The 18,963-nt window shown below is 40.9% G+C and overlaps 1 protein-coding gene across 1 annotated transcript in view; it reads right to left on the bottom strand.

Moving 5' to 3' along the window:
• Window positions 1-3,013: 3,013 nt before the first annotated feature.
• pip5k1bb (phosphatidylinositol-4-phosphate 5-kinase, type I, beta b) overlaps window positions 3,014-18,963 on the bottom strand; it is a 29,667-nt gene continuing 13,717 nt past the window's right edge. Inside the window, exons 5-15 of the mRNA XM_086174016.1 lie at window positions 17,883-18,000; window positions 17,140-17,292; window positions 15,289-15,588; window positions 11,706-11,908; window positions 11,285-11,368; window positions 10,841-10,889; window positions 10,650-10,734; window positions 9,533-9,694; window positions 7,482-7,608; window positions 4,564-4,687; window positions 3,014-4,473 (exon numbers count right to left, since the gene is read on the bottom strand). Coding sequence (XP_086030142.1) covers window positions 4,471-4,473; window positions 4,564-4,687; window positions 7,482-7,608; window positions 9,533-9,694; window positions 10,650-10,734; window positions 10,841-10,889; window positions 11,285-11,368; window positions 11,706-11,908; window positions 15,289-15,588; window positions 17,140-17,292; window positions 17,883-18,000 — 1,408 coding nt within the window. The 3' untranslated portion in view covers window positions 3,014-4,470. The remainder of the gene's footprint in view (window positions 4,474-4,563; window positions 4,688-7,481; window positions 7,609-9,532; window positions 9,695-10,649; window positions 10,735-10,840; window positions 10,890-11,284; window positions 11,369-11,705; window positions 11,909-15,288; window positions 15,589-17,139; window positions 17,293-17,882; window positions 18,001-18,963) is intronic.

Raw genomic sequence — 18,963 nt, 5'->3', positions numbered from 1 at the left:
CATAAGTGAAGTATGCTTTTTTAGAATAGAATTTCCAATTTAAGTCTTTATTTAATTTACATCCATTGATGGGCAAGCCATCATGGGAAATGAACTATTCATTGCAATAGCCATTCACACTTTGGCTTCAATTTCAATAAACATGCTTTGGAGCTTTATTTTATTTTATTTTCACCGTGAAACGGGGTAGAAAGCAGAATGATCAGGAACATTTTTGCTAAAAAGGAAAAGGCCCGGAGAGCTCATGTAAATGTCACTTCAAATCATAATTAAGTTTTTCATATTTTATCTGAGCCTCAACAACCAACGTGATTTTTTTTCTGTCTTATTAAATTTAAAATAGTTTAATGCAGCCTCAGGGCGGCACTGGCCCGTGTCTCTCCAAGCTTGCCTTGGGGGGGCACGGAGCAGTGTCTCTCTGTGCCGGTCCCAAGCCCGGATAAATGCAGAGGGTTGCGTCAGGAAGGGCATCCGGCGTAAAAATTTTGCCAAAACCAAACATGCGAGTCAACCATAAACATATCATGCCAGATCGGTCATGGACCAGGTTAACAACGACCACCATTGGTACTGATGACCTCAGGGTACTAATGGAAATTGGGCTACGGTGGGTCGAAGAACAAGAACAAGAAGAGGAGGAGGAATGCGTGTTCAGAAGCAGAGAGAGAGGAGGAAAGGAAAGAGCCTGGGACTGAGAGTAGGGACTTTGAATATCGGGACTATGACAGGAAAAGGTAGAGAGTTGGTCGACATGATGCAGAGAAGGAAGGTGGATATACTGTGTGTCCAGGAGACCAGGTGGAAAGGCAGTAAGGCTAGAAGCTTCGGAGCAGGCTTTAAGTTGTACTATTATGGTACTGACAAGAAGAGAAATGGAGTGGGAGTTATCTTGAAGGAGGAGTTTGTTAGGAACGTCCTAGAGGTGAAAAGAATGTCAGATAGACTTATGAGTCTGAAACTGGAAATTGAAGGTGTGATGCTCAATATTGTTAGTGGCTATGCCCCACAGGTGGGATGTGAATTTGAAGAGAAGGAGAAGTTCTGGAATGAGTTAAATGAAGTGATGCAGAATATTCCCAGAAATGAGAGAGTGGTAATTGGTGCAGACTTCAATGGACATGTTGGAGAAGGCAATAGAGGGGATGAAGAAGTGATGGGCAGATTTGGTATCCCGGATAGGAATGCAGAGGAACAGATGGTGGTAGATTTTGCAAAAAGGATGGAAGTGGCTGTAGTGAACACCTTTTTCCAGAAAAAACTGGAACATAGGGTAACTTATAAGAGCGGAGGTAGGACCATGCAGGAAGACTACATCTTGTATAGACGAGGTAACCTGAAAGAGATCAGTGACTGCAAAGTAGTTGTAGGTGAGAGTGTAACCAGACGGCATAGGATGGTGGTTTGTAGGACGACTCTGGTGATAAGGAAGATGAAGAGGACAAAGGCAGAGCAGAGGACAAAGTGGTGGAAGCTGAAAAGGGAGGAGTGTTGCATGGTTTTCAGGGAGGAGTTGAGAAAGGGCCTGGGTGGTCAGGGTGAGCTTCCAGATGATTGGACAACAACAGCTAGTGTTATCAGGGAGACAGGTAGAAGAGTACTTGGTGTGTCATCTGGAAGAAAAGTAGATAAGGAGACTTGGTGGTGGAATGAGGAAGTGGAGGAGTATATACAGAGAAAGCGGTTAGCAAAGAGGAATTGGGATACTGAGAGGATTGAAGAGAACAGACAGGAGTTCAGGGAGATGCGGCGAAAGGTAAAGATAGAGGTAGCAAAGGCAAAACAAAGGGCGTATGATGACTTGTATGCTCGGTTGGATAGTAAGGAGGATGAGAATGATCTATATAGGTTGGCGAAACAGAGAGATAAAGATGGAAAGGATGTACAGCAGGTCCGGGTGATTAAGGATAGAGGGAAATGTATTGACAGATGCTAGAAGAGTGATGGGAAGATGGAAAGACTACATAGAAGAGCTGATGAATGTGGAAAATGAAAGAGAGGCAAGGGTAGAAGAGGTGACTATTGTAGACCACAAAGTAGCACAAATTAGTAAAAGTGAAGTGAGGAAGCCATTGAAGAGGATGAAGAGTGGAAAAGCAGTTGGTCCTGATGATATACCTGTGGAGGTGTGGAAGTGTCTAGGAGAGGCAGCGGTAGATTTTCTGACTAGATTATTCAACAGGATCTTAGAGAGTGAGAAGATGCTTGAAAAAAGGAGACAAAGTGTGATGGTGCCTATTTTTAAGAATAAAGGGGATGTGCAGAATTGCGGCAACTATAGAGGGATAAAGTTGATGAGCCATACAATGAAGTTATGGGAAAGAGTAGTGGAAACTAGACTGAGAGCAGAAGTCAGCATTTGTGAACAGCAGTATGGCTTCATGCCTCGGAAGAGTACTACAGGTGCAGTATTTGTGTTGAGAATGCTAATAGAGAAGTACAGAGAAGGCCAGAGGGAGCTGCATTGTGTTTTTGTAGACCTACAAAAGCAAGAGAGGAGCTCTGGTATTGTATGAGGAAGTCTGGGGTGGCAGAGAAGTATGTAAGACTGGTGCAGGACATGTATGCTAGCTGTGAGACACTGGTACGGTGTGCTGTAGGGGTAACAGAGAAGTTCAAGGTGGAGGTGGGACTCCATCAGGGATCAGCTCTGAGCCCCTTCTTGTTCGCAATGGTGATGGACAGGCTGACAGATGAGGTTAGACAGGAATCCCCATGGACCATGATGTTTGCGGATGACATTTTGATCTGTAGTGAGAGCAGAAAACGGGTAGAGGAAAATCTAGAGAGGTGGAGAGGAGGAAAGGAGTCGCAGCAAGACAGAATATATGTGTGTGAATGAGAGGAACTGGGGTGGAACGGTGAGGCTATCCATATCTGATCCATATCTGGATACTAGAAAAATAGTAATTCCTTTCAGGATTAAAAATATCCATAACAATGTAATTGGCAATATTTGATATACAGCAATGTGCTGCCCAGTCCTTACCACTTGTACAAAAACAAAGAAAGACACTGAATTTTAACAGTTTATTTATAGGAGTCTCTTTTATATAAATATGCATTGTCTTTACATTCATTGATTAAGTTTTTTTTTTTCAGCAAAATGGTAAAATATTAAAAATGTATGTAATAAATTATGATCTCAGTTGTCATGTGATCTTGGAATTCTACATTTATAGCTGGATCTATTGTTGATGAAGAGGTATCGGACAGCTTCTAAAACTCACGTCTCCACTGCTTGAAGAGGACACAGTTATTCAGTATCAAAGGATATCCTGAGTAAAAGCTTCTTCAGTCATGACGCAAACCTCACAGAACTATAAGCTCCACATCAAGATGATCTACAATGTTCCTTCATGGTCTCTGTATACATGTACTATTATTGACATACAGAGGTGTGCATTTGTTGAAGAAAAAGTGCATGTTCACTCGTCCAAGTCTGTGCTCGTGTCGCGTGGCCCACCCGACATAAGCAATGTCTCAAGAGGAAAAGATCACTTACAGTAATAATAACCGATGTCCCAAGTGCCTTTTAATCAAGAGTGAGTGCATCAGCCCTCCGCTCTGTACTTCATCCAAGATGAAGTAACTGTCTTTTCTCACTGGGCTCTTCAGTAGCACCTGACCTAGTCTTTAGTTCATATCGGGGCTGTGCGAATAACAGCACATGAAGGATGAGATGGCCGCGATAATCGTGCTACAGTCTTGTGTTTGACCTTTGGAACGTCAGAATAATCAAGGCTGTTCATGTGTTTCCTTCTTCTTCCTTGCTAGCCGGTGGGGCGAGCTGGACCGAGTCCTACAACGCGTGTGACAATATCCTGCTCCGTATTGTCACTCTGTAAATCCACTGTAAACATTTCTTTTCTGATCAGCAACTAATGGAGATGCGAACTTTGAAGTAGTTGTTCATTTGCCTGGTCAACAGAAAGGAAAGTGTTTTTTTTTTGTTTTTATATTCATCCTAATAGCAACATGTCCTTAAAGGACTAAAAATGCTGGGTTGTGAATGTCGTCCCGACCATTAACACATTTTGACTTAACTAAAGATTCCTTGGGCTGATACACACCTCCATATCTGAGCCACATCCATGCCAAGGAAAACTTGCTTGTTTTTTTTTTGTTTTTTTTCATTTGTTTATATATTAAATAGTTTATATCTTTGTGTAGGCTATTAAAACAGAATACATACATAAAATGTCAGGGCACTGCACTGAAACATGCTCTAAAAAGCAACACTCAGTACAGCCTAATGCTAATCATATTACATGATGAAATTACAGATGTCCTTCGCTGTGACTGTCGGTGCCTTCTTTCAGGCCGGCAACAAGTTATGAGTTGGCAATACAAGTGGCAACATGAATGTAGCAGCAAAGTAAATAGTAAAAGGTCAACATGACCAGTCCAATGGAGTGTGTTGATTGTCTGATGATTGGCAGGAGGAAATGGAAGTTTGTTGGGCTGCTCCTTTCACTGTAGATGGGGCGAGAAGGAAATAACAGAGGGAGTAAATAAAAATCGCCGTCAGGCGCGTGAGAAACATTTCACGTGGGACCAACGTACCAAGTAGACATCAAGAACGGATCCGTCATCGCGGTCATTGTCCATTTCCATGGTGCTCTGCTCTGAAGTGAGGCAGATGGCGCTGTCCTCCAATGTGAACGTAGAACTGGATGCAGCGTCATCTCTAGAAAACAGATTTCATTTGAAGAATGTTAGAATATTGCTTGGAGCCAGTTGGATAAACATTGCACGGGTGAAAAAATTCTGCTCATTGACGCAACTGAAATAGGCTGTTAGTAAGAGAGCGATCCTGTCAGACACGACAGGAAGACTCAAACACAGCGTTACAGGAAATTAATAAAGTTTACTTGAGATTGTGTCGTAACGACAACCATTTTTCAATTTTGGAAACAATGCACTACAGGAAATGAGGTCTTACAATATAAAAGATTGTTCCATTTCCAGGGTCTGATGCATCAAAAAAGCTGTTAATGTCGCAACCACACCTGAATGGGTCATCTGATCAATCCAAACTTGGATATTTTTGTCGTATTTTTTTAAATCTATACAACAATTTTTTTTCAATTTTAAATTGTTTTATTGAATTCGCCAAAAATCAAGTTATGAACCAATGAGCAAACATAATAAACAGAATATTCACTTGAAATTAAACCTGTATTTATTTTGACTTCTGCAGCAAGAAAGAATATATGTGTGTGAATGAGAGGAATCCGGATGGAACTGTGAGGCTACAGGGAGTGGAGATCAAGACATTGGAGGATTTCAAGTATTTAGGGTCAACAGTCTAGATCAACGGTCCCAAAACTACAGATACAGCCCGCCTCCACATTTTGCCCGGCCCCTGAACAATACCGGAGATGCATTATGATTTTTTTTTTTTCATTCTGGCCACGTAATCGTAACCAGAATGAAAGGAAAGGTGTACAAGACAGTGGTGAGACCAGCAATGCTGTACAGCACAGTATACCCTTGTTTTTCGCGGGGGTTACGTTCCAAAAAGAACCCGTGATAGGCAAAATTCGTGTAGTAGAAACCTTTATTTTTTTTTACAATCACTATACAATACTTCTTTATGGAACGAACGGAAGATTCAATAATTCCGTAATGCCGACCTGCAGCCGCATAGCTTTTACCTTCCCTTAGCATGTCCAGAAATTTAACTTTATCTGCAATAGATAGCATCTTCCGCTGCCTTTTGGGCCCTGCCGCAGGTGCTTTTGTCGGTCCGGAGCGTTTTGTCAACATTATGGGTTTTAGAGAAACTCGAAATTGCAAGAGAATTTGCACGTACGTAATGCAAATTTGGCAAGCTGTTTTACGTACGTGTACATATTAAACTGCAACATTATTGACGCACAGGTAGAGAAGAAGCGGGGCGACCTTTTATCCGATCAGAATGCAGAACACGATGCACGATGCAAATCCGTGAAGTTGCGAAACCGTGAAATGTAAACCGCGTTATAGCGAGGGATCGCTGCATTTGACTAGAAACAGTGACATTAACAAAAAGACAGGAGACAGAGCTAGAGGTCGCAGAGATGAAGATGCTGAGGTTCTCTTTTGGAAAGACAAGCATGGATAGGATCAGGAATGAGTCTATCAGAGGAACAGCACATGTTAAATGTTTCGGAGAGAAGGTCAGAGAAGCCAGACTGAGATGGTTGGGTCATGTACAGAGGAGGGAGAGTGAATATATTGGTAGATGGATGCTGGAATTGGAGCTGCCAGGCAGGAGGTCTAGAAGAAGACCAATGAGAAGATATATGGATGTTGTGAGAGAGGATATGAAGGTAGTTGGTGTGAGACAGGAGGATACGGAGAATAGGGTTAGGTGGAGAAAGTTGATTCGCTGTGGCGACCCCTGAAGGGAAAAGCCGAAAGGAAAAGATTTATTTTTACTTCTGCCATAATTATAGCTAAAAACAAGGTACTCAAATGATTCTCGACTTTAAAAACATTTTGTCTTCCCTACTTTGCGAATCCCTTTTGTAGGTGATGAAGAGGTCTGGTGTACTTTCTATAAAATGTTAAGTTTTACTGTCAAAAGTACTGATTTTACCCGCTAGGGGACGGTATAAGTTCTGTTTTATATTATGTGACGCCATATAACTTCTCTAGAGATGTCAACAGGGGGGGGAATTAAAAAGAAATTGAACACTAATAGCACATTTCCTCTTGGGTTCGACACATGGAGATCATGGATTTGCTGTTACCCTGCTTTTTCCTCCTGTCACAACGCCCTGCCAGGAATATGGCATTCATGACAAAGCCTCTGTTTAAATATTTATGAAAGTAGTTGTCAGGGCATTAAGCCAGTTGAACCTGACACTGCTGGGCAGAGGGAGAACTACACTATTGTGTCTATAGGATTATATCGTGGCACTGTAATAATATTACACACGGATTATTGTTCAATAAAGTCATATTTTGATCAGCTCTCGGGACCTGATTATTACATTAAAGCTCATTTGTAAAGGTTCATAATCAATAATAACTCACATGGGATAAAGTTGTGCTTTTTAATGAAGTTTTCCGTTGAAAATGAAGTGTTTTTGCAGATTCACAGAGGTTTTTTTGTTGTTTTTTTTCAGTTTTATAAAAATGTTACAAAAAGCTAAGCATCGTGGCTTGCGTGTCCTTTATCTTACCGCCGCTGTTGTTTGAGCGTATTTGAAAACATGCTATCGGGCCAGCTGAGCCGCCTCCTCCGTGACGCACCAAGCAATCCAGCCCCGTGAAGTACAAGCACAGGTAACAATAGCACGAGACTGCATGTCTGTTCATTCTGGAAAATTGGCATGGCCTTCCCTCTGGTGTGTGATCTAGCAGCTCTGCTTTTGACTGATAAGTTACAGACTGGCTTTCTTTTATTTCATCTCAGGCTGAGGCTATCAGGAAATAAAAGTAACTAGAGGAACCGGGACACAAAAAATAGGAGACCAGTGCAGACTTCGTACCTTTCCTCTGTTTGGTTGTCCACATTGACAAAAATGGAAGACATGGAGATGGTTCCCATGGAGGAACCCTCGTAGAAGGAGGGGGTTGTAGGGACCAGGTCTGGGCGCAGGTATGAGCCGAAAACAGCTGAGGAGAGAAAACACGCACAACATGAATATACACTGCTCAAAAAAAATAAAGGGAACACTTAAAAAACACATCCTAGATCTAAATGAATGAAATATTCTGATGAAATACTTTGCTCTTTACACAGTTGAATGTGCTGACAACAAAATCACACAAAAATGATCAATGGAAATCAATTGTATCAACCCATGGAGGTCTGGATTAGGAATCACACTCAAAATTAAAGTGTAAAAACAAACTCCAGGCTGATCCAACTTTGATGTAATGTCCTTAAAACAAGTCAAATTGAAACTGTGTTGCTTCCTGAGTGGACACTATGATTTCACAGAAGTGTGATTGACTTGGAGTTACATTGTGTTGTTCAAGTGTTCCCTTTATTTTTTTGAGCAGTATATTTTGGTATGACGGAGCCATAGTTCCTATGAACTCGTAGCTTCATGGTTTAAACAGAGCTACAATTTACGTTGAAACTACCATTTGGTGGGGTTTCAATTCAGGGGGACAGCGAATTCCTTTTATGAGAAACTTTTAGCAAATCAGACCTATTTTGGTAACGGAGTGCGACATGGTTCCGTGTTGGCGAACTCCAGCGGGTCATTTTTTTCCCCTAAAAATTCCCAGCTCGTGGTGCGTCGAAGGCCCGCCGTTCTTTTAAGCTGAGCGATTCGGTCGCTACGATACCGAATCTCGAAACCGAAGAGGAAAAGGAGAGGAAAATCATGGAAAGCAGTCTTAACTTGTTCAATTTAGGCCGGAAGGTTAAGCTTGTTCGACATGTAGCTGTTTAAAGTTCTGCCTTGAAACCGACTCGTGCAAAGACTGAAGAGGAATTAACTGCTGTTGGGAAGGCCAAAGTCATACAAACAGTTGCAGATTATTGATGCGGGGCTCCATATGCCATGTTGGGTTTTTTTTTCTTGGTATTCGTCCTGATGTTATTGTAATTTTTGGTAAAGAAAAAAAAACACCAATGACCAGTGCAAGGTTTTATCCAAAGTTTAGATCCTTTCAAAACACCGAATTGTTCCTCAGTGCCATACCTTCTGCATTTTTGGCAAGTCACTATCTAAGATAAAAACATTTCCATTGTCAAAACTAAAAAGAGAAGCTTGTCTTTGGTGGACACAGCCAGACCAGGAAGCTCAGCTTCCTGGTTCCTTGATCTGGAGCCAGAGGAAATAATTCCAAACTGATTCCATTAGACTCAATCTTACTTCTGCACAGTCTCAACAACGCCACTTTATGAAGCTGCGATGATCGATAAGTAGCTGGGTCTTCGGCCTTTTCGAATTCCAGTCAGCACCGGGCCGCGGATAATCACGGACTCACTTTAATAGGCCTTAATAGCCGAGACAAGGCCAGGCATGAGAATGTGATTTAAATTACCTGATTAAACTGTTACATGGAAACCGACTTCTTGTACTTTTCTCAGTGTTATCTCCCCGTTCATCTCTTGATTCCCAATGAGGAAATTAAGTCAGTTGCATAACAACAGCCAAAGACGCTGAACGTACACATTTAATTTGATTACTAAACGCAGGTCAGACAGCCAATCACACAATTTTCTTAAAAAGAAGTAGGAAGTAAGATAGCTTGTCACTGTTATCACCCTTGTATTGTTTATCTCCTTCGTGCTCTGCTGGACACAAAGTTTTGAATACCGTGTCAGATTTGCAGCTTGTAATAAATGAGAATAACTTCCGATGTTCATAGCGGCTTTTATTTTATAAAATGTTGGAGCCGCTGTTGGACATCGGGTGATTCTAAAACCACTAAAATGGCCACATCCTGGAATTTAACCCGAGCTGTTACGTCACAATCGTATTTAAAACAAGAGGGGTTAAAGATTCACTGACTTGGAAACAACACTAAAAATGGCGTTAACTCCTCTTGAGATTTCAGATTCTCATTTTGATTCATGTACCTTGTCCATCCAGACTGGCCAAGCTGCGCGCTCCTCCCAGCCTGTCCCTTCTGCCTTTCCCCTCGCTCTTTTCATCTGCCTGCAATGAAAGGATCTCCTGAGACGACGATTTCAGGGCCGGGATGGACGATCGGGTCCTCTTTGAAGGGGAGAATCGAATCACTGCGGAATAAAAAAAAAAAAAACGAAAAACAACAGGTTAGATAAAAGACAAAAGGGAAGAGAAAAAAGCAAACAACAGGAAAATAATGGGATGTTAAAAAGAACTTACTAATTAATGAATTAAGCCTGGTGATCCAATATAAGCAGTAACCATAATGTATTAAAGTAAATAATGAAAATGAAACAAATGTCCCAGGAGCCATGTTTTGCCCAGCTTCCCAGGGAGGGCATGAAATGAAATCCTGTCCGTGACCGGACTTGGCAACGGTTAATAGGGAAGCTAAATCCTCGAATCATTTCCTCAGCTGGGTTTATTTCCAAAAGGCTTCCCGCGCCGTTGCATAACATTGTTACTATATTTGACGTAGATATTAAAGCGTAACACAACAGCGCCGACATGCAACTGTTTGTTGTTGACATTGATTTTTCACGATGTTCTTATTGAATAGACTGGGGATTGGATGTTTTGGATTTGGTAAAAGAACAGAGGATCTATCTATCTATCATGTCTGAGTTGAAATAGAGAGGGTAATTTTCCTCTGTGTCTGTCACCTGTCGGTAAAGACTTTTGGGTTGAGTGAATAGTCTTTGTGTGAATTGAGCGATTATCAGTCAAATCAGATGCTGTAGAAGTGTTGAATTAGAACAAAAAAGGGGTTGGGTTGTGGTGGGGGGTTGCTACTTCAACAAATGAACAAAACATATTTGCTATTCAAATCCTGATTCCGACGGGGCTCAAAGAAGAGAGATCAGAGAGATAAAGATGTCAAACATTCTGGTTGATCAGGAAGACAATACAAGGAAATTATACATGTCACTAATGAAACGTTATGCGACACGCGATGCCAAGCGCTAGATCAGAGAAAACTCAACGTGCACCGCCTTTCCTGCTCTTTGTGTGTGTGTGTTTTTTTTGGCCTACGTTTCCTCCTCGGCGTTACGACGCGAAACTCACACTGAGTTTTCCTGAAGACTCGTGTGCTCATGAACTTGAGGAAGCGGCTGGCATAGAACCCGGGCCTGTGCACCGAGACGGAGTCCTGAGGACAGGCGGAGAACAGGGGGGGGGGGGCAAGGATAAATGACCGAACAAAGGAGCCTATTCATAGGCAGCGATGTCAGATTTTTAGCCGGAGATCAACTTACGCCATCGTACACCAGGGCTTTCCACGAGTGTTCCAACTTTTTAATGAGTCTGGGAGAGAAAACAAAACAAGATGCCTTGAAACAAACATATGTGGTTATATAAGAACTTCATGTTTCGACCTCAGCATCGCATACTGTACTGCGTTTTAGTCGTAATACATCACATATTTTAAAAAAAAGGTAAGCATTGAAGATGCGCTTCTGACGTAAAAATTGACAGCACGCGATGTCCATCGATGCAGGATGCGAAAAAAAAAAAAAAAAGAATCGTAGCTTTTGTTCTCTGGCCTGTAAATATTCTGACATATTCCCACTTAGTTGTCACATGTTTACTGTTTATAACTGACACTGACGACAGTCCTTGAATGATTCACCGTTCTATTCCCCACCTCAAATGCAACGGCGGGGGGGCTTGCGTCACCACAAAATCTTAAAAATGATTACCTGTAAGACTGTAGGATATCTATGATGCCGAGGAAGATAAGCAGCTTCTCCTCTTTGTGTGTTTTGGCGGGGATACCACCCATCCTGTGACGGATTTAAAGACATGCCATCGGTTAGAGAACGGCTCCTTGTTCTTCAGCCGTGTTGAAACCCTGTTCAAATAGAGGCTCTGAGCCGCTGCATCTTTAGTAGTGTTTATAAAAGGTGCACTTTAAGTACTATGCACTTGTGTAAATTGGAGTAAATATACAAAACAGGTGGCGGTGTATGTGTTTGTGTTGCTATGGTTACAAGAGCGGGCTTGAGTTTCCCTTTCCGAGGAAGACGTGTAGTTTTACAAATGTGCCAGAGACACGGGCAGAGTGTGGCGAAAACGCTCGCGCATAAAAAAAGAGTGTTTTCCCTGGCCGAGCCAACTCACGTGTCATCTGTGGTGAGCGCCTCCGCTGCCTTGCCGTCTCCCTGGATCGACTCCATGGCAGTCGAGTAAAGGACTTTCTGAGCCACGGGTCTCCTGCCATCGCCCCCAGCCTGGCCCTGCTCGAGCCCCTCTCTCTGGCTGTGGTCCAGGATGTGGACTCCTAGCAGCAGGCTGTAGTCCATGATCTTGAAACTCTCCAAAACCTATAAAAACAACATAATCATTTGATTATTGAGACCGTCTACTGAAGCAAAACAGCATCACTGCCAAATAAAAATGCAGTCGCTTTTTCTGTGACACGTTCGAACCCTTGAGAAACCGATGTCAAGACTGGCTGCTGCACTTTCGGCTCCTTGACCTTTCAGCAGCGTCACGAAGAAATGTTTTCCCTCAAAGAATTTCATTGCCGTCACACTTCCGAACCTCAAAGACCAGACAACCAGTAAAAGGAAATCTCTGTCTGAACCACATTCGGCGAAAGTAAACACGGTATTTTCTGTACAACGATCCAAGTGTTACACACCGAGGGGTCCTTGAGTTTTTCGGGAGTCTATTTCCCCCTTCAAAGTGATATAATGGCGCAGTTATTTGGCAGAATGGGGCTAAAGAGACGCAGACTGGGATTTTACTGGCAGCTAGGTAGTCAGCCCAGTTTATGACCTACAGTGGAAAGAAAGGTTGGCACTATTTTTATAATAATGATAATAATTATACTGATCATAATAATAATTCTGTCTCAAATTTCAAAGAAATTTAGAAAAATATTACCAGTACATAACATATTAGAAAAGCGTCTCCTTAGCTTTACATATATGTATATAAATTTATCTATATATACATATATATATATATGTGTATATATATATACATATATATGTGTATATATATATATATACACTGCTCAAAAAAATAAAGGGAACACTTAAAAAACACATCCTAGATCTAAATGAATGAAATATTCTGATGAAATACTTTGCTCTTTACACAGTTGAATGTGCTGACAACAAAATCACACAAAAATGATCAATGGAAATCAATTGTATCAACCCATGGAGGTCTGATTAGGACTCACACTCAAAATTAAAGTGTAAAAACAAACTCCAGGCTGATCCAACTTTGATGTAATGTCCTTAAAACAAGTTAAAATGAATGAGTGGACACTATGATTTCACAGAAGTGTGATTGACTTGGAGTTACATTGTGTTGTTCAAGTGTTCCCTTTATTTTTTTGAGCAGTATATATATTTATATATTCACCTTCACTCTACATATAACACTTCAAATAACACATCCTTCCTCCAGCTATCAGAGGAAGTTATCTGGAATATTGTCGTTAAGGATCATTTTACTAGAGCGTAAATCCATTCTGCACCCACCCCAGAAATGGTTAATAAATAATGATACATTCATTCTCGCCCATCACAACACAAAATACATCTAATAACTCACTCAAACAACACAGGGACTTTTGTGAAAGCTGTTTCTTTTCCATATCAGCGATTTGCATCCCTTCACTTGAACTCCCCCAGCCTATTCAACCCGCAACCATTTTGAATAAGGCTGGCACACACCAGCCTGCCTACAGAAGGCCATAACTGTGCGTCGCAGCTCCGGGTTTCCCAGGCAAACAATCGAGCTGTCACAGCAGAAAGAGAAGAGCTATATTTGTCCTGCTCGTTCGTGTAAAAACATATTGACACGTATGAAATATAAGTTACATTATGTATGTACATTATGCATGTATGAATGAACACACGTAAATAAACTTGATAACATCAGATTTGGTTAGATAATAGCTAGTTTTTATAAAGGTTGTGAACTATGCAAGTGAAATCAGAGTCTTATATCATAGTTAAAGCTCTGAATCTCCATGTTAAGAGCGTGTTAAGAGAGAAGTGTGTCTGAGTGGATAGAGAACTATACAATACATTAATGTTTATTTTTTTTGGCTACTCTGGCCCTTATTGTTCAGTGAGAAACACATCTTCATGAAATATTTCTGGCACCGACACTCAGACAGAGCGTGACCCTGTTGTTCAGCCAATCTAGCTCAGCGAAAAAAAACTGATCTCAATTTCTCAACCAAAACCCTGCAGAATTTCGTGAGAATTTAGAGAGACGCAAGGCAATACAGAGACAATCGTCCAAAGGCACATGTATATTCAGAATAACACCCTGGCTATCTAATATCTCTGTTTTCTGCTGATCGAATGTAAACCATTGCTCTGGAAAACACCGGATACGTTTTCGATGATCTCACCAAACCAACATACATCTTAATGGGACAACAAACCGCCCTAATCACTCCCTCTGCACTCCCCATGCCCTGTTACAGGGGCTTCTGCTGACCCCCACCTCTATGTTTTAGTCAGCAGCCTCTCCTGGGGTGAAAGGGTGAGCTGCTTACTCATGGAAACACGCAGAGATTCTGCTTAGAGAGCTTTTCGCCGCCCGATCGAGAGGCGAGCACAGGAAGGCATGAAAAAAAAAAAAAAAACTGTACAGTTTCCAAAGCTCCCGCACACACACACACACATACAGAACATAAGAAAGCCAGTATATACGATGCACACGGGAAAATAAACAATACATTTTAGAGTGCTGCTTGGTTAAAAAGTAAACACTGACTGAGCAAGGGTGGAGGATGTCACTCTGGCTGCACTTTTAAAAAAAAACATGACAGCTAATGATAACACGTTGATGACAAAAGTGCCATAACTGAGGAGAGATTGACCAACAGAATACAAAGGGCTGATTTTACTGAGAAGTCTGTGAGGACGACACTTTTCCTTTTAAGATAGTGAAGCAATGATAGTCAGGAAGTGTTGAGTGTGTTTGTGTGAGTGTGTGTGTGTGTGTGTGTAGCTCGTAATTCATTTCAAAATGCCGATCGAACAATGTCAGAAAACCAATCCACTTGTGTTTGTCTGTTTCATTAATTTTCCCAGACTTTCAGTCACATTTCTTTTGTCTTTGACACATCAAACCTCTGTTGATTGACGAAAGTTGGTTCAAAGCATAAACGTAAATTCAGAAGAAAAAAAAAGTTGTGTTCCTGGAAGAATTACTTGTCTGTTTCTTGACAGAACCCCGAATCAGATCATGTCTAATAAACAGTCAGCTGAACTATTCTCTTACAATATTTCCCACCATCTGCACAGCGAAAAAGTGAGGAATGCATTTTGTTTTTGTTTTTTTCTCAAAAGCGCCGATTCTTCCTAAGGTCACAAAGATCATATCTTAATCACATTCAATGTTTGAGGAGCTGTCATGTCCTGCAACGCACACAGGAGAGACAGGAGAAAGAGCCGGGGGCAAACAGAGCTAAGACTGAGAACGCGATACAAATACACAGGGGTTCCCCTCACAAATACATGAACGCGTTTTAATTTTTTAATTTGAATGTTAAAAAAATTGCTGGTTTGACCCCTTTCTTCTCAGTCACAGTGTCATTCAGCATGAAATTTAACCCTTAACTGTACCTGGTGAGCTGGGTGAACTTTGACTTTGCAGCTTTCACATATGACTGTGAGTGAATAAGGGAGTGACGTAATAAAATACTTGAATCCTGTCTTGCACCTACCCGACAGTCTCTCTGGAGGGTCTTCATTAGGTTGTTGTATGTTTCTGCATCAAAGTAAACCCCTTCTTCATGCATATCCTGGAAATCCAGATCCTTGAACGTCGGGCAGGCTTTCTCTCGCTCTTTCCTGGATGCCCGTCTCTTGTAAGTAGATCCTTTAAGATCATATTTGTAGTGCATTTTAAGCGAGCGAGGCAGCACATTGTTCATCACCACCAGTCGGATGTTGATGCCTCCTGATTGGATACAGTACAGTCCATAAAACTTGGGCAGGAGGGTGCGTGGATTCTGGTTCAGGTTCTATTTACCCAAAGAAAAAAACATGTTATTGTAAATTACCAAGATAGATTAATCTTAAAGGTCAATACACACATTTACATATACATACATTATCATTAGCGTTATCATTATCATTAGCATCATTAGCATGTAATTGCTTCTTTTAACTGTTTGTATATTGTTCTGTCTGTAACTTATTGCTGCCTCTTGGCCAGGACTCCCCTGTAAAAGAGTTTTCTAATCTCAACGGGACTTTTTTTCCTGGTTAAATAAAGGTTGAATAAAAAAAAAAGCATTAGCATTAGTATCAGCATCAGCATCAGCATCAGCATCAGCATCAGCATCAACATCAACATCAACATCAACATCAACATTAACATTAACATTAACATTAACATTAACAATAACATTAACATTAACATTACTGTCAAATGCATCTAATGTAACCGGTAAATTTAAAGTCCAAATATTTTAAGTAAATTATCCATTATGAGCTTGTGTTTTTTGGAGGGGGTGTAGCAAACAAAGTGAGTTGCAAACAAACGTGTAGTCACGTATGCGCGACTTTTCAAATCGACTCTATGTAAATGACCAATTTAAAATGTAAATTTAAAGGAAATTAAAATATTGACTTAAACTACTTAGCTGGGCATATTTGGGCTACTGCAGACAATTAGAGAAAGCTTCTCAGAACTGGTTGAAGTTACAAATTTCAGGGTAGAATTCTTACTGCTAACCAAGTTATAGTTTTAAAACTTTTCTTGTGCACTAACAAAATAGTGGTAATTTTAGCACAAAATCACCAAACTACATAGACTTCGAAAAAGACATTTATGATGTACAGCCACTACCACTATTCAGAAAACTTTGAAAAATAAATTAGTTCCACCACATACATCTTCAGGGAATTCAAGTGGGATGTGCAGTCAGACACAATATGACAAATAACCAAATTAACCCAGTCCATAGCTTCAAGTACAGATTAATGCAAGAAGTGAGAAAACAGTATTAATGGACGCAGGACTTGCAATAACCCAATAAATGATACATGTGAATACTGGCAAAATGTATAATTTCAGAAGACCATTAGGGCCTTTAAAGTAGTGATACACTGAACCAGCTTCCATTTTAATTTCACGAGAACGTACTGCGCAATATCCTCCACTTGTCTGCAGTTTTTTAGTTCCTGATGCAGTGCAGCTCTCAGCCCATCTAAATTACTGCTCTGTTTTCAAATAAATAGTTTCACTTTTTAAAAATAACCCATGCTGGTGATAATAAAGCGGTGAGCCAAAATCATCGCCGTTTCTTTTGCAGCTAATTCAATTTGAATCGCATTAATGGAGGGGTCACAAGATAATTTAACCCAACAGAAAACACCATTTTTAAATGGCAGCAAAATTTAGCTGCCTGTGTTTGCTTGCAACATGAAACTGAACTTTAAATGCACCTTACCTCCTCAAGAGTTTTGCGCTCAAATGTATTACAGAGGAATAATGGACCCTTATTTAATACACAGTACTTCAGTTTTGTCACACTTTCAGCTGCATACAGAGATTTTCTGAGTCTCACCATATAGTATCCAGGAAGTAACCTCTGCAGAAATTTGGCCTCTTTGTGCTGGACAGTCTTAATAATAAACTCGTCATCACTGGTTAGGTAGAAGAGAGATCCACTGGCGCCAGGGTTGGTCAGCTCAATCAGAGGCTCATTTACCAGAGAGTACTGAAGGTGAAAAAAAAAACAGCAAAAAAAACAGTGAAATAGTTCACATTGGAGAACCAGCTTTTCACCAGTTGCTACACTGGTAACACCCCTGAACGCAAACAGAAACAGTATTGCCATGTTTGCATAGAAACTATGAACGCATTATTATGTGTTTTGAAAGGAAAACACCCGCTGTCACGAGAACTACTACAGTTTGTTTTTTTTTTAATCCGAAGTGTTTTTTTTCTCTCAAAACATCAATAAGTATGGTTGATGTTGTGTAAAATACGTTATATAAGTCTTGTTTTCAATTACTTGCTTCGTTGAACAGTCTTCCTTTCAATTACTCTCTATAAGGACTTTCACAAGACATGAATGATATGCATACTTATTTAAAACGGTATGCGTTTCTGCTTGGAACTTCAGGCCTTACATTTACTTCTCATGACTGAGGTCACATGACTCTTTCCAAATGTTTTTACGACCCAGTAAATAAACCCAACGTGCATTTCAACGTATATGGTAACATACTCAAAAATATTAGGCAGGTAGACGTGCACGTTGAACAAGTATTGATCGGTGATAGCATGGCCTGCTTTCGGTCTTACCAGGTAGTCATCCGGCTTGATGCCGAATAGATCTCTGAAGTAGCGGAAAGCCAGAGGCGCATAAGTCTTGAAGCGGAAGTCGGGATAGTGATGCGCCGGGGTCAAGTTGCTTCCCTCGCTGTGGAATGATATCCGAGCCCCCCCCAGCCCCCAGGAAACAACAAGACATAACAGTATGTGAGTTCAGATGAGGAATGATAACAAAGACCTTAAATGTATTATTGCTTTGACAGGTTGGCAATTTTTTACGGTTATTTCCAAACAGAAAGGACAATGCAGAAAGTTTCGACACCTCATCTGTTTACCAATTCGAATTTTTTCGTGTCTGTCAACTGACCCTCCCTTCGAGCAAGAATAACTGGGAACCCAGATTCTAAAGTATCGTTGTGACAACGTGCCTTGTATAGTTTTTTGCCTGGAGACACGCAAGGGCTCTGATTACAATAAAGAACAGCGCCGCTGAAAAAAAATGACGCCTTCGGAGAGGAAGAGAAAAAAGTGAGGAGCTGGGAAAAACCCAATTTTTTTCTGGGTTGTCGTCCTGAATATAATGGAAAAAGCTTATGTCGTCAGACTGGCTTTGACAATACTGTTTCGTAAACCAACCTAACCTGAATCCGTGGCGATCAGCAGGGATAAATCATCGGTAAGTTGACTCAGCTGTAAAGTCTTACTAAATAAATTCTCATAAAAACCGGTATGGCCAACCCTCAGACTACAAAAATTGGGTTAATGAACGTTTTGTTTTCCAGGGCAACTCTAAATATGGAGAACACTCTGAGAACTTGGATCGTTTTCTAGGTAAGTAGGCTACCGAGTGCCTGACTTGTTGGTAAGCGAATAGGGGCAACAAGATGGCCCTGCAGCGTAACACAACACCTGTGAGTACTCCACAGTGAAATGCGACAGCTTTGCGTAGTGTCAAAACAAGTACAATTATCTGTAACCAGTGACAGAAGGGTTTTGATGGTAACGTATGCCTTGAATGGAAACAATTTCCCTAACCCTATCACCTGGAAATGATTTATTCCTATCACACGGAGACATCAGCAAGTGTATTTACTTGTGTTTGAGAAGATGT

The sequence above is a fragment of the Fistularia commersonii genome, chromosome 26 (genome assembly GCF_037954325.1).
Source record: "Fistularia commersonii isolate RoL2024-O1a breed Wild chromosome 26, RoL_Fcom_v1.0, whole genome shotgun sequence".
Classification (NCBI taxonomy): Eukaryota; Metazoa; Chordata; class Actinopteri; order Syngnathiformes; family Fistulariidae; genus Fistularia; species Fistularia commersonii.
Note: the sequence above shows the minus strand (reverse complement) of the source record. Positions and strands in the feature narration are given on the sequence as shown.